Here is a 15,029-nt window from a genome sequence, read left to right as displayed (position 1 = left end):
TTTTCCATTTGGGTCTTCGGAGGTTTTACGATCGATTGGACGCAATTTCAACGAAAGTTGGACACGCTTTTAGCTTTCGCGCTTCTCTCAACATTATTACGAACGGATGCCAATTTTTCAGTAGGCGTCGAAACATTATCGCAAAACACCTGCAGTCATCGTTTCCCACAATTCCTGCTACAGCGGAGTGCCGACATTTCTGGCATTACGCTAGACTGAGCAGCAGGATTATCTAGTGACGAGTATACGTCCAAAATACCTCACGTTCCATCTTTACTAACTCAATTTCCTGCTTGCGTCTGATTGTGAGGAATCTATTTGTGATTCCTCCAGAGTATATGCCAACCACACTCGATTTGCAAATCGTTCTATTGTTTCAATGCTAGAATACACTCAACTGAATTTTACAACCGTATCATGAAAACCGTACTTTAAGATTACAACGGGCGTTCTCTTATGACGAAAATAAAAACACTACTGAGGCAATAAGCAGTGAGGTTATATAAGTATCAAACCCCAGTGATCCCTGATGGAGTGCTAGAAAATTGTTGCAAATATTTAGAAGACAATGGCGGCATAAGTGGAGATAGTTATCAGGGCATAATCACCCGGTAGAAATAACGCAATCGCAAAGGATGTTCTCAAAACACAAAAGGGCACGTAGACCCATACGCAGCCTTCATTGTACGCTTGCGGAATTTCGCTCCCCGCACATTCAATGTTCGCGAGAGCGCGGGATCTCCAGGGTGATTTCAGGCGACCGACCCGTGTGTATATATCTGATCGACCTCTAAGGACCAATTTGCGCTGCGATGCGTGAACTCACTCAGCGGCACGGGCGAGCATGTGCCATCGATCGTCAGTTGTTGCACCGTACCGAGCAGCATTTTCCTTTACTTCGTCTCTCGTGTACAAATCCGAATGCAAAGTAATGGCCGTCGCGCCAAGTGGATTTCCGTGTTCACTTTTCGTCACAATGCAAGTACAAGTCTGGTCAAAGTGGCAGCAAGAGACGGGGAAAAAGAGCTTCAAAAGGCGAGAAATTAATCGACGCATCTCCTTCCTCCGGGTTGACCCACGGCCACCGCTTGATCCGTCATTAAAAAAAAAAAAAAAAAAGAAAACGTCAGCCGGGAAAGAGAAGGCGTCAGAGATTTGATGGAATGCCTGATTAAGGTCGGTGACAGTTAGGGCTCCACTGCCCGGGCAAGTTACTTTTTTTATAGGCCATGTCATCAGCGGGGTCAGGGAAACATTGACTAGGAAGGGAAGTGGGCCAAGTTGAAGGAGGAGCGGCAGGGCGAAGGGAAACCATCGCTGGGGCGCCGGAGAAAACGACGAGTTGTCATAGCTCCCTTCCTTTGCCGGCTTTGTTCCCTCGAGTGGCTCCCACTTCTTAGGAAAGGAACTATTCCGCTTCGTGTAATGCGGAGTACGTAAGGCCTGACTTCTGCTTTTCTTTTCCACTTTGTACCATCACTGCAACAAATGTTTTATTAAAGCAGCAACTGCGCACGATCCCCCCGCGAGCAACAAAAAATGGGAAACAAAAAATAAGCAATTCCCCCTCTCTCTCTCTCTATCTTTTGCTTACGAACGTTTCTTTTTTACACAGCCCATGAGAGGAAAAAAAAAAGTCTTATAGTGGTGCGACCCTTCAGAAGGTATAATTAGTTCAGTGGGTGGAGGGCCCGTCAAAGCTGTCTCAAAGAAAAGGGCATTAAGAGCGCATCAGAGTGCACCAACATGAATATACGGGTGGAGGAGCAAACGAATGAATGCAGGGTGAATGAACTAATGAATGAATGGAAGTTTATTTAGACCATTGTTTTTAATAAAACCTACCTTCAGGCTTGGTCACCCGGCATGAATTATTGCAATAGTGGATGCTATCCAAATAAAACGAAAACTTGGAAATTAAAAAACGAAAGGAAACAAAGAGAAAGCTGAAAGAAGCCAATAAAGGCGGGGGAAAAGGTGGGGTGGAGAGACATCCTGCATGTGCTCAACGTAGTGTAGAGTGTATAATTTGGAGGAGCGCGTCCGGGACGTGCTTGCGCGTGCGAGCTTGGCCAAGTACCCGACGGCTGTTGAACAATGGCCTACGGAAGCCCCGTACCAGCCGTTTTATGTTTCAGTGACCCTCACTACCACTCTTCCCTTAGCTAAACATTCTATTGTGGTTATTTCACCTAAGAAATAGCGCGCCGCGTTAGACATAAGTGCCGCGTAAACTCTTCCGCTGAATGTTTTGGATGGATGGTGAAGAATGTTAAAAACATGCCGCGGTGGCTCAGTGGCTAAGGCGTTGCGCTGCTGAGCACGAGGTCGCGGTTCGATTCCCGGCCGCGGCGGCCGCTTTTCTGATGGAGGCGAAAAGCAAAAACGCCCGTGTGTGCGAGATTTCGGCGCACGTTAAAGATCCCCAGGTGGTCAAATTTAATCCGGAGCCCTCCACTACGGCGCGCCTCATCGCCTGCGTTGCGTCGGCGCATTAAACCCCATAATCAATCAAGAATGTTAAAAGGGCCATGACGTTCATTATAGAGCATGGCTTGTCGCAATAGCAATTATGCGAATTTTAAGGCAAAGTTTCATCAGCCAAGATCAACAAGTGAAGCAGTGGCGTCAGTTACTTTCTCGCCTGCTTCTTATACATCAAACAGACACTTTTGTGCAGGCCGCCGACCTAGATTCATTTGATTGATTGATTGATTGTAGGTTTTCACGCGCCGACGCAGCGCAGGCGATGAGGCGCGCCGTATTGTAGGGCGGTGGATTAATTTTTACCACCTGGGGATCTTTAACATGCGCCGAAATCTCGTACACACGGCCGTTTTTGTTTTTCGCCTCCACCAGAAAAGCGGCCGCCGCGGCAGGGAATCGAACCCGCGTCCTAGTGCTCAGCAGCACAGCGCCTTAGCCACTGAGCCACCGCGGCGGATAAATATTCATTTGATCGTATCACGTGAGTTCTAAAGAGGACACAGCCACCGCAATCAAGGGTTGCGAATTCTTGCCAAGAAAAACTATCCCTCTTCCGTAAAAGTGTCCACGCCCGATTGGACACCCGCATTAAAGACAGTTCGCATTCGTAACTGTTTGCCGTCATTGCAAGTAGAATTAAGCCGCCCGCATTCTTTTACGAAGCTGCGAAAAAGTATGGCGCATTTTTTTTTTTACTGTTTATTCTGCGTCTTCGGTTTCCGCTCGAGTTTACCGTGATTTCCTCTTCCGGGAATGTTTCGTGGCGCGCCGTATTTGTTCTTGCACTCGACGCTGCGCTGTGTGCCAATGGAGCGCCCCGAGGGAGAGCGGGTACGTTGCTTGGGAGCATCGCGTGGCACTGCAGGAGCTCATTAAAGCGCCTGCCGCTTAATGGCGGACTGCTGGATTCTTCCAAGTGCACTGCAAAAGTAAGTGTATCCTTCGCACGCAACCATGAGGAGCATAAATGGCGGTGCACGAATCAGCTTTCGTACCGCGGCAGGCTTCCGAGCGGCGCGTTCTGCGCGCAGCTCTTTCTTTCCGAGAAGGTGAGCAGGGCATGGTGCGAGAGCTTGTGCGCTTTCTTGAATCGCGTTCCGCTCAGTTTAACGGGCCGTTTATGCTGATGCGGCTCCTGCTTAGGCAAACGGCGGCGAACCCACGCCGTGTTTCCGGTGCCCGCGCACGGTACGATGTTTCCACTCCGAGGGTATCCCTCCTCTGCCGTGACTTGTGTAGCCTGCATGTCTTCTCGCCTTGCCCTCCGCGCAGTTTGGAACCAGCAGCCCGGCAGCCTCGAAGAGCAGCCCGCGCGCTTTTGCGCCTTCCGCGTGTTCGCGGCGGCACGCAGCGAAGATTTCTTTTCCCCCGCTTATTACACGAAAGCATATTGTTGCCGCCAGCTTTCGAAGTGCGCAAAAGAAAGAAAGTAGCGCAGGTTTTCGTTTTCTTGCGGCCTAATGCAAATTTTATTCTTCTTTGAAGAAAAGACACGAAACTGGCATTGGCAGTTTGCGTCATGAAATATTTATACTTTACTGGCTAAATTTCTGATCCTGGACGGTGCTTTGCACCGAAAACATCTGTTGGGCATTACGTCGCTGCTATGTTCTCTCCAGTCCACATTAAAGAGTTGTCTCTGTTTCTTTTCCTGGTGCACGTTCTGTGGGTGGCAGTTGTCAAGAGTTTCGCGGTACCGCGCAGTGCTCAGTCTTAACGGTGCGGATGATCCTCCCGGTATACTAAACTAAAGTGCTGGTGCAGCCATTTTTGGTGAACCCCTGTGCGGAGATGTGTCACGCCTGCGAGGGTTTGGGACAGTAACAGCATCCATTTCGGTGCTGGTACTCCCAGTTGCAGTGAAATCTGCAAGACGCGATGAATTTTTCTGCCGCCTCCATGACCTTCATCCACGCAGCCATAAAAGTTGAATAAAGAGAGAAAACGAGACTCATGGCCGAGCCACCCGGATCACCGTACGAAAATAGGAAGCACTCTATGAAACGCTTGGGCCTTATCTTACGCGCCGATAAGGACCTGCATTACACAAATAAGTTTTCGAAGCCAAAAAACGTATTCCGTAGTCCACCCCGCGCAAATATAAAGGGCTGCCGCGCCATCCATGCCTGCGTTTTACGCTTCACAACGATAAGCGCCGAATACCACTGAGCCCCCCCCCCCCCCCCCCCCCCCATTTCGAATTGCATGTAGCGGAACCCCGCGGTAGTATATCTCTTCTGTGTCTTATGTTATGCCTCCAGATTGCCGAGATCGAGCATTGCATGAGCCTGTATAACCTTTCCCTCCCGTTAAGTCTGACGGTGGTGGCCTGTCGTTCAGCTCTTTTCGTTTGTCTTTTAGTCTTTTTTTTTTTTCAATATGGCTGATTAGGGTTATCGATTCAGTACTACTGCAGTGCTCTAAGTCTTTTTTAGTTGCGCCTTGCTACTATAAAAATCCCTAGCCACTTTGGGGCTTCCTTAAAGAGGTCGCTGACACTTCTAAGTTTCCTGCTGTGCATTTTTCTTACCTGCACAAACCCAAGGATATGACACTTGAAATAGTTTAAAGTTTATTCCCTGTACCAGTTAACAGTCGACCATATCTAAAGCTATTAAATAATAGCGCGTTGAAGTGAGTCAACCTGACAAAGCGTTTTTAAAAAAAAAAACTGCCTACACACATGTGCGAAGTAAAGCTATAAGCTATTAGGAGCGGGTGCTGTAAAACTGCACATAACAACAAAGGACCCCGGACATTTTTTATTTATTTGAAGAATTGTACTGTATGAAATGTAAAAAAAAATCAATAATCACTATGTTGGCAACATTGTGTGAGTTTTGGGACTGCATGAAACGAAAATCACTGGGAAAGCGTTGGCCACTCCTCTACGCCTCAATGACATTTTTGAGACTTCTATAGATGAAAAGAAAAATACCAACGTGTGTATGCACACCGCTGAGGCGGTGAAACTAAATCGTGCCGCCTTCGTGCAGTAATGCGCCTTGACGTGCATACAATTGAAATTGCGCTTATCACGTACAACAATGTAAATGCAACACTCTGTGCCAGTTTCACGGGAGAAATCTGAGAATATTGACAACATACGCACAAACTTTGTTGTTCATTTAAATAATAAAACATGACACTTTCTTCGGGGGGGGGGGGGGGTACTATTAGATTCGGTATTAAACCTTCCCGTTCTCAACATCACAAAAACTACCGCGGCGCGTCTGGGTGAGAGGGGCATACTAATGCAATGAGTCGATTATCTCTTCTTTAGTGCGCCGAATAATTTATTGGGTTGTGTGATTGAAAGCCGAAAAAGTATATTTATTGCATTTTTCAAATCTGCAGTGTAATTTACCGCAATTTCATGACGTCAGTCGTATCAGTCCGACGTTTTCACGAAAGTGGGGCAGTGCAAGCGCGATTCTGTACTGTCGATTGATCGTTTTCGATCTAGCATCTCGCCCCTTTATGGTGGCTCAGTGATTAAGGCGTTGCGCTACTAAGCTCGATGGCACGGATTCGATACCGCCTGTGACAGCGTTTTTTTTTTTTTTAGTGCAGGCAAAAACGAAAAACCTCGTGTGTCGAGATTCTTTTACGTAGCGCCCCACTTCACCCCACCTGCTAGGCCAGGTGGAGCCTCCGTGCGTGCCCCCTCCCCCCCCCCCCCTCCCCTTCCTTTCTCGCAAAATCTGAAATGTGTGATTTCGAAGGAAACTGGTCGGAATTCGCACAGCCGAATTCTTCAAATTTCGCAACTGACACTAGCGGAATAACTTTCACAGGGTTACCCACTACAGATGATCTTTCCGCAGTGCATCCGATGTTGACTCGTGGACAGAAAGCCAAAGAAAGGGAGCGGTCAGGCTACAAGCGGACCAATCAACGCGACACCGCCCACCCACATTCATAGCATCCGGTCACAATAACACGCCTATGCCGGCCTAGTATAATTAAGCCGGGGCGCTATTACATCACGCCCGCCAAAGGTAAACCTCCTAGACCAGAATAAGGTCTGCTTGTAGGGTAGTCACTCGGTGACCATTCTGCTGGTATGGGTTGCCAAGATTTAAAAAACAAACGTCAGCAAGCGCCACCACGCGGAAGCCTAAAGAGGCGTGTCTAGCCAACCGCAAGGCTTAAATAAGACGACAGGCCTGAGCTGCCAGGCTTTGTGTTAACCTGGGTGATGTTGGTCAAACACGAACCCGCTTACACGCGCAAAGTCGGCAGTTTCCCGACGTGTCCGGCGCGCCCCGATGGCCCGCATGAGTTGAGCGCCGCCCTAATTGCGGCGAGGAACGCGTGGCACGGATGACCGCGGTGCCTTACCTTGCATATCCGGTGGCATCGCGGATATTGATGTCTCTGCAATATGCGCCTCCTCGGGCCGCCACCGATCACTAACGCTTGTCAGAATGCGAGGCATACGCGTGCGCGATACCACAAGTGTCGTCGAAGTTTTTGGTGACTGGGCGCGGGCACGGTGGCTGACAAGAGACTCCACTGTAGCGTGCACGTACGCAATCACACGCACGCACACCGCACCTTCATTCTTTGGGCTTTCATGCTAACTATGTTGGTTTTAACACCAACGCAGAAACAGAAGGTGGCCGCATTTCTGATGGAGGCGAAACGCGAAAGCGCCCGTGTGTATGAGATTTCGGCGCACGTAATAAACCCCAGGGGGTCAAAATTAATCTGGAGCACTCCACTACGGCACGCCTCATAATCTGCGCTGCGTCGGAGCATTAAACCCTACAATCAATCAATTAATCAGTCAAGAAACAGCAATGAGAGGTTATGCCGGTTTGTTTTCCTGCTATCGATATGGGGGTTAAGGGGCACCATACGCCGTCATCGTTAATCGCCGGCCCTTTCTGGCAACAGAAAGTAACCACGTGTGCCAAACAGTGAAGAATCCCGAAAGGGAGTCAAAACTTCCTTCCCTTAGGCCTCCTGGGTACCGTGGACGCCACCTGGGGTGATACCTATCACTGCGTGTTGGCTTGTTTCCCTATGAACTACGTCTTAAAGCACGGGAACGTGTGTGGAGCGTCCTCCCTTTCCATGGTCAGACCAAGCCAGGCGGTTTTTTTGCTAAAGGGGCCATTGTGATGGCGTCCCCGTATAACTTTCCCTAGCTTCCTTGCTTTCGGCTTCCTCAGAACGTGTCGGATACGTCTACCGTCTCCGTCTCGCTAGGAATCGCTCGTCCCGGTAGCGCATGAAAAGACGATTAGCAACTTGTGACAGTATGTTAATTTCCGTATGGTGAACGAGAACATTTACGCTGAACACAGGCCGCTGAGTAAATTGTTGCCGCCGGCGCGAGACCCTGGGATATTAGCCATATACAGCTGCGCTGTCCCTTCCGGTCGCGTGGCGCACGGTACTACCACCAGTAACTTAATAAAGACATTTATGCCTTGGAAAACTAAGATGGTGATGGTGAATAAACTTCATTGGGCTTAGTCGATGTGCTAGTATGGCACCCCCCCCCCCCCCCCCCCTTTGTGAGGCTTCCTTAGTCCGGTATGCCTTGGACCGTGCTGGTCATCCGTGCCCTCAACCCTAATACTCGCTGGTCTTAGAGGTCTGAGAGACAGAAAAACAGACAGAGAGAGAGAGAGAGAGAGAGAGAGAGAGAGAGAGAGAGAGAGAGAGAGAGAGAGAGAGAGAGAGAGAGAGAGAGAGAGAGAGAGAGAGACAAGATAACGCAAAAAATTCTCGGGACAGTTAAGGGGGCTAACGCACTTTGAAGGCAAAAGCCTGGCGTACTATTGTGGCGGTTACCTGTTATATACGCCTCTACCAGTCGACACAGCAGCCATGCTATTTAACCGTACTTCATCTCAATCCCACCTTAATCCACCTTAGCTTGCTTAGTCCCCCTAAATGCATCCTAATACATCGTATTCCACCCATATCTATCTCAATTCGTCTGAATTCACCTTAATCAATCTTAATTCTACCTTACCAATCATTACGATTGATCACTAATCAATCATTATAATTAGTCCTTACGTGTAATCATGAGGCATTAACTGTCATTAATTGTGTCTCGACTCCCGACACATATTCATCCGTTGACATGGACAAAACTTACCCCTCTTCTCCCTCTGGCAGGGTGCCGAGTCAGCGCTGTGGTAACGTGCTTGGTCGTGCTCTGAAGACCCGGGTTTTAAACCTACACGAACCCAAACGGGTTCGTTATTTTAACAGCGGAGCAGTTGTTACTGACCGTAAGTTCGCCGTTGCAGGAAAAAATACCACTAAAATGCAGCGCGTTCATGAGCGCGTGCCTCGCGGCGCTGCCGATTCCCCCACTCGCGCAGTGGCTTAAGAAAAAAAAAAAAAAGAAATCCAGCGCTGTCGTCAAGCGTGAGAGACACCCTGCTTGGGAGAGGTCACTGCGGCCGCCGTATTCTCTAGGAGCCATGATGAATAATTAGAGACATGGATGGCTACGAGTGTGTCAATCCTTCCCGACACGACTTGCAGTTCCCACCACCGCTGCCTCGAGTCGATGACGAAGAGCTGGTGGAAGTCTACAATGCCGAGGATGACTTTGCATCCACCACTCACCGCCAAGGAGATGATGACCCCTGCGATGCATATGACGACGATTACTAGCACCGCAACTATCAGAATAAACAATGATACTGAAAGTTGACTATGTGTCCGGCAATGCTCGCCTACGACAGCCCCGCCATTCAAGCCTTGCGAGGGAGTACAAGCTTCCCTGAATTTTGTCCTCCTCCCAGAGGTGGTCATTTTGGTACCATTCGTGTTGACGACGACGCCGATGATGGCAGTCACTAGTCTCGTTTGATGACACATCTGACGCATTCGCCTTAATAAATTGGTTAAGCAATTATCCGAGGTTATTCCTACTCCCTTCCGTCAAACGCAGCTTACGGGTGGTGTGAAAGATATGAGGAAGGAATGTGACATTGGACTTCATTTAATTTACTCAATATTCCCAAATGAGTAGGTTCGTACAGGCCAAAGTTACACAGCCATATTGCTCGCAACCTTCACTGGTGTTCGTTCGCGCATGCATCTAGAGTGTGCACTGTCGATTACGGCCCATCTGACGGCTGCTTTTTGACAACTGTATGACTCAATCAGCAAAGCTTGCGTCGTCCACTGCTTCGCTCCGCAACATCCGCAAACTGCAACGCTCATCAGAAAAACCCTGCACCTCCATTTACAATATCTCCAGTGCTTAGACGACACACATCAGCTCTAAAAGCGGTGAAAAATACATTTAGAGTCACAGAAGCGGGCCACTACGAAAGGCGATGCTCGTAACGGTGCGCACTTCTCGCCGTTCTTCCCAGACGACGGGAGGCGTGGAAGACTTCCTTGCTCTTACATTTCGAACGGCATTACCACTGCGACGCGACAAACCGTTTTAGAACTTGCGAAAAAGCACCCGCCTATTCAAAGAGCGTTCGGTCCCAACCGCGTCGACAAAGCACTACTGGGCGTTTCTCCGGCGGTCAGCCTTTGTTGGCTTCGCTTCGGTCATCGGAGGGAGTGAAGTCGTCGACTCGCTCGTTCGCGTGCAGTTCACTCGCACAGCTCGGTCCGGCAAACCCACGACCGGCCGCCGTAAGCGCTTTTTGATGGAATCTGCGATGGAGATAACGGCACCTAAATGCGGCTAAGCGGAATGTGGGACGGAGGAGCGGCCGCTTGTTCTCGCTGTTCATTTTATGCGTTCTCCCGGCATGAACCTTGGATCTGCGCATCACGAGCTCGCTACTATAAAGTAAAGCTAAACTGGCATGCTTAGCTTAAGGCGCGTCTCTATGAGCAATGCACCCGCCGCGGTGGCTCAGTGGCTAAGGCGTTGTGCTGCTGAGCACGAGGTCGCGGGTTCGATTCCCGGCCGCGGCGGCCGCTTTTCTGATGGAGGCGAAAAGCAAAAACGCCCGTGTGTACGAGATTTCGGCGCATGTTAAAGATCCCCGGGTGGTCAAAATTAATCCGGAGCCCTCCACTACGGCGCGCCTCATCGCCTGCGTTGCGTCGGCGCGTCAAACCCAACAATCAATCAATCTATGAGCAATGCGCTGGCCTCGTCCAAATTGATTTGGCTGTAGAATGGATCACTTGTAAAGTTGAAAAGTCGGAAGTGTCCAGACACCTAGTGACAAGTAGAGGTGGTGTAAAGTCTAGTTATATAAGCTGACAAAAGGCTACTTTGATTGGTGCAAAATATTTCGAACAGAAGTGTAGTTACACGTCCCTCTTATACTTCTGGTCACCTGCGGCGCGAGAAATGATGTGCTTTCCTATACTGCGTCTAAACACGCGGAAAAGGATACATATTTACGAACTCTAGCCATAACATCGAGTTAATTAGGCTATTTCCGTGTCAGTTAACCACTTATCTAGCAGATGCCCCAAATCTGTGTAAACAGACTATGCACGGCTCAAAACGCTACTCAGCCTTCCCAGCGGCAGCTGGGGATTATTATGAATTCTTCCTCCGTCCGTGTCTGCCGCTGTGCTTGCTTAACTACGCGTTTATACATTTTTACGACCGAAGAAGTGGAAGAGAAATACATCATGACTCACACACTTCACCGCAATTTGAAAAGCAGCACCAACAATACGTGCCTCTTCTGCTCCAAAGCCATTCAACGGGCACCTGAGCCATACCTTCATGGGAGATTGAACAAAAATTAAGATCCCTTCCATTCTGTCAGAGGGAAGACCAGCGAAGTTGACGCTCTGGTGGGATTTGTTATGTTTCGTTTCTGCTATGTGGGTGATTTGTTATGTTGAATTATAAGGACAGTGGCACGATCCCTACGTTGCAGACAAGGGACACTCACGATTGGTGGCTAGGGACAATGACGTCTTTAGCGCGCCGCACGGGTGGCCGCTGAACAGCGTGAGGCATTCCGCGAAGTAAGAAGGAAGAGAGACGCCGTGAGTGGCGAGGACGATGTAGGAAACAGGTGGCGACGGTGGAGAGGAGTATAAAGTGCGGCTGTGACCATGCTCCCTCCCTAGATGACCATGCTTCACTGCGCAACACACTTCGTAAGCTGGAGAAAGCCAGCTTAGGAAGATTGTGCTTGCACTGATCTCCCTAAAGTAGGCTTCGCCTTGAAGCAAGCCCAAATTACTGATAAGACAGTTTTTCAGGGGCAATATAAGACATATCAATATATGGAGGCCCTAAGACCTTTTTTTTATTTTTCATGCATTTTTCTATCCGCCGAAAATCGTTGGGGTACGCTCGGTCCGTCGCCGGAGGCAATCCGCTGCGCCTTAGGCATGAATAGCTTCGCTCTAAAAATGACAAAACCAATACCTTACTGATATATCTGTAGGGTCATATGCTGATGGCACCTGCTGACGCCCGGGATTTTTTTCAACTGAATTTCAGAGGGGACCTTTTGAAATATCTTCTTTCGAGAGTCATCATAATCGCATAGGCGTACGTCAATCGCTGCACCGTTAGGTCGTATCCCTTAGGGATTATTGCCTGTGAAGTTTTCATTTTATCTTCGGATGATCCCTTCCGGCGTTTCGTTTACTGCCTTCAGCGGTAGCCGGTTCAGTAACCTGGTATTGCAAATTATCCTACATGTCAACATGGTTTTGACACTGTTGCGGATGATTTATTTATCAAAGCCCGCATTCTTTTCTTGTCCGAGGAGTGGTTGAACAAGTTTACAATGCCCACAATGTCGCTGCAGGGGCTTTGGGCACGAAGGAAGAAATCAATGCTAAGGGCACCCAGGGCAGCAGGCTCAGTCTCATCAGTCTTGAGAAACAGATTAGCAGAGAGAGCCATTTGTATAAGTGAGCCATCTTTACTGATTCAAACGCCGTTCTTCGAATCCTATCTGCATTTGTGGCTCACACTTACAAAAATCTTTTAGTAAGGGGGATCTGTAATGTGCTTACAATTGAAGTAGGAAGCACTCAGCGAATAATATTTGAAGGGATTACCGGGCACCTTGTAATGCGCGGAAGTTCGTGAGCCAACCAACTTACCGTCACCGTTCATTCAAACTCCACATGCAGCATCATGCCTCTTCCGAGAGAAAATGTTAATACATATTTTAGACAACTGATGGCACACATTACCCTGAAAACTTGGCGGTCAGCTAAATATCACGTCAGATAAATATCGTGCACTGCTATTGTACAGAGTAAACCCGTAGCTCACATATACTACATATATACATGTACATCTCACCATGGTCGTTCGGTCAACATGTTATTACATCACCTTCGTCTTGAGGTCACCTAAAACCAGAAATTACTCCAGTATATTCAATTCACCGAAGACACCTGGTGCACTTGTGGACATAAGATGAAGAAATGCTCCTGAGCACGAGGTCGCGGGTTAAATTCCTGGCCCCGGCGGCCGCTTTTCTGATGGAGGCGAAATGCAAAAACGCCCGTGTGTATGAGATTTCGGCGCACGTTAAAGATCCCCAGGTGTTCAAAATTAATCCGGAGCCCTCCACTACGGCGTGCCTCATCGCCTGCGTTGCGTCGGCGCGTTAAACCCCACAATCAATCAATCAACGAAGATATGCGTCATGTACATTCGCGTGATTGCCCCTTCATGCGTCCGAGTGACGAAGATTACATGACAAGCATAACTGTTATCTAGGACTCCCCTATCACTGCGAAAAGTAGCCTTCCTTGCACTAGCGTGTTATTTCATCCGACAAAAATCTGCGACGAGTACTGGGTGAATGTTATGTGTGTACATACAGGCAGGAGTGAAATTCTGGATTCTACGTCCGCCAGCATAAAGTGTTTCTGCTGACTAAGGGTGCCTCAGCTTGGGCTAAGAAAATCAACAGGTGTAGAGCAAATTACCTAGCATTTTCTACAAATTTGTTTCTGTGTCTTTCTTTTTGTGTTTGCAGGTGTGGGAAACAAAGGGTCCGACAACGAAGACGTGGACGAAGAGACGGAAGTAAAAAATTTCAAGTATTGGGCAAACAAAAGTAAGTGTTCACCATGTTAATTCACCCCCTCTCTCTTGCAGAAGTCACAAAAGGAAAGCGACAGTATCTGTTCGTGCCAAATGGGATAATGTTGCTCAGTTTCAAGATAGTGCCTTTATACAAATGAAGAAGAACGCTAACAGTTCTCCAGTACACCCTATGGTCGAACCGTAAGTAAAGCGTGCGACCAAACTGGGCAAACACAAACGCTGGGGTTGAAAGCAATTGCAACGATTCTATGCTGTCGTATGCTCACAGAAGGTGGCTGGCTTTCAGAGCGAGTAATAATTCTATCGCAGCAAGTGGAAGGGCTGAGCATTTATAAAATTCTATGAATCAATCTGTGCCTCTCCTGAATCGGATAAGTAACAGAGAGAGAGAGAGAGAGAGAGAGAGAGAGAGAGAGAGAGAGAGAGAGAGAGAGAGAGAGAGAGAGAGAGAGAGAGAGAGAGAGAGAGAAATAAGTTTATTATAATCGTTGATTGTCATGACGTGGTGGGCGCTCTAGTGGCTGCTCTGGCGATTGTTCGGCACCGCTCGTCGTAGTAAGCGCTAGACAGTGCCTCACTCCACTGCTCCCCGCACCCTGCTGCCGTATGATAGAAAGTGGATAGTTGGTTTCATTCGGGGCACAATTTCGGGTATTGGATTGGGCGAAGTTTGCGTATCCGGGAGAAGTGGAGGAAGCTGTTCGTTTGGAATAACCGGAGTGCAGTTTGATCCTGTATTTTCAACTTGTGATGAGGAGGTGAGAATTTAATTCGGGTCGCTTAGGATGTGGGCATATACGGGAATTACGGGGGAAGAAAAAAACGCCTACAGGCAATGCGCGAAAGGGCGCATTAGCAAAACAGCCCACGCAATAGCAGTCGGCTACAAATAAAATTACCCAATCAAAATTGTATGGGCATCCGGCCATGAAATTTTGGAGGACAATTCACAGGCTCACGCCTGAGCCTGCCTCCCTTCCCATAGCTGATAAGTAACCGAAGCTTTGCTATGATTATTTTACAGTGACACGTGCGGCCCCTAAAAAAAATCACACTCTCTTTACTGTTATCCCTACGGTCCATGGCCACCTCCACCTTTCGTTTGATATAAATTAGAGCATGGGTGATTCAAAATTCTTGCAGTTCAAAGGCCGCCTAGTGTCTTGTTTAACATCAAACTGGCCTCACGTGGCCGTATGCGGTATCGGATGAAACACACCGGCGACATCCAGCAACTAGGTTCAGCCATTAAAGAAGCATACTACATCCGGCTAGTGCTAGCTTTATTAGTAAAGCGTAACAATGGTCGCATACCCAAGCCAACCAGTAAATGCCGTCTGTCTAGTCGTGAATATGGCTCAGTAAAACCGGGCAGTTATTGGTGCGCTAAAGATATCGGCAATCCCCGAAGAGTTTTTTGCGTCAATGTTTTTGGAGTCGCTTTTTTGCGGCCGATTTCAGCTCACGGGTACGGTGCCGTTGCGAAAAGCACTTCTATCACAATGTACATGGTGTATATATGTCGAAATAGGTGCATATCAAA

The 15,029-nt window shown here is 48.4% G+C and overlaps 1 protein-coding gene across 1 annotated transcript in view; it reads left to right on the top strand.

The window, feature by feature from the left end:
• Positions 1-15,029, top strand: part of LOC144155882 (Kv channel-interacting protein 4-like) — a gene marked incomplete in the record, with an annotated part of 551,666 nt that overhangs the window by 259,927 nt on the left and 276,710 nt on the right. The window contains 1 exon segment of the mRNA XM_077687580.1: positions 13,416-13,496. Within this exon segment, the coding sequence (XP_077543706.1) occupies positions 13,416-13,496 (81 nt within the window).

This window comes from Haemaphysalis longicornis, unplaced genomic scaffold (genome assembly GCF_048455015.1).
Source record: "Haemaphysalis longicornis isolate Haplotype H1 unplaced genomic scaffold, Haemaphysalis longicornis Haplotype H1 scaffold_1, whole genome shotgun sequence".
Classification (NCBI taxonomy): Eukaryota; Metazoa; Arthropoda; class Arachnida; order Ixodida; family Ixodidae; genus Haemaphysalis; species Haemaphysalis longicornis.
Note: the sequence above shows the minus strand (reverse complement) of the source record. Positions and strands in the feature narration are given on the sequence as shown.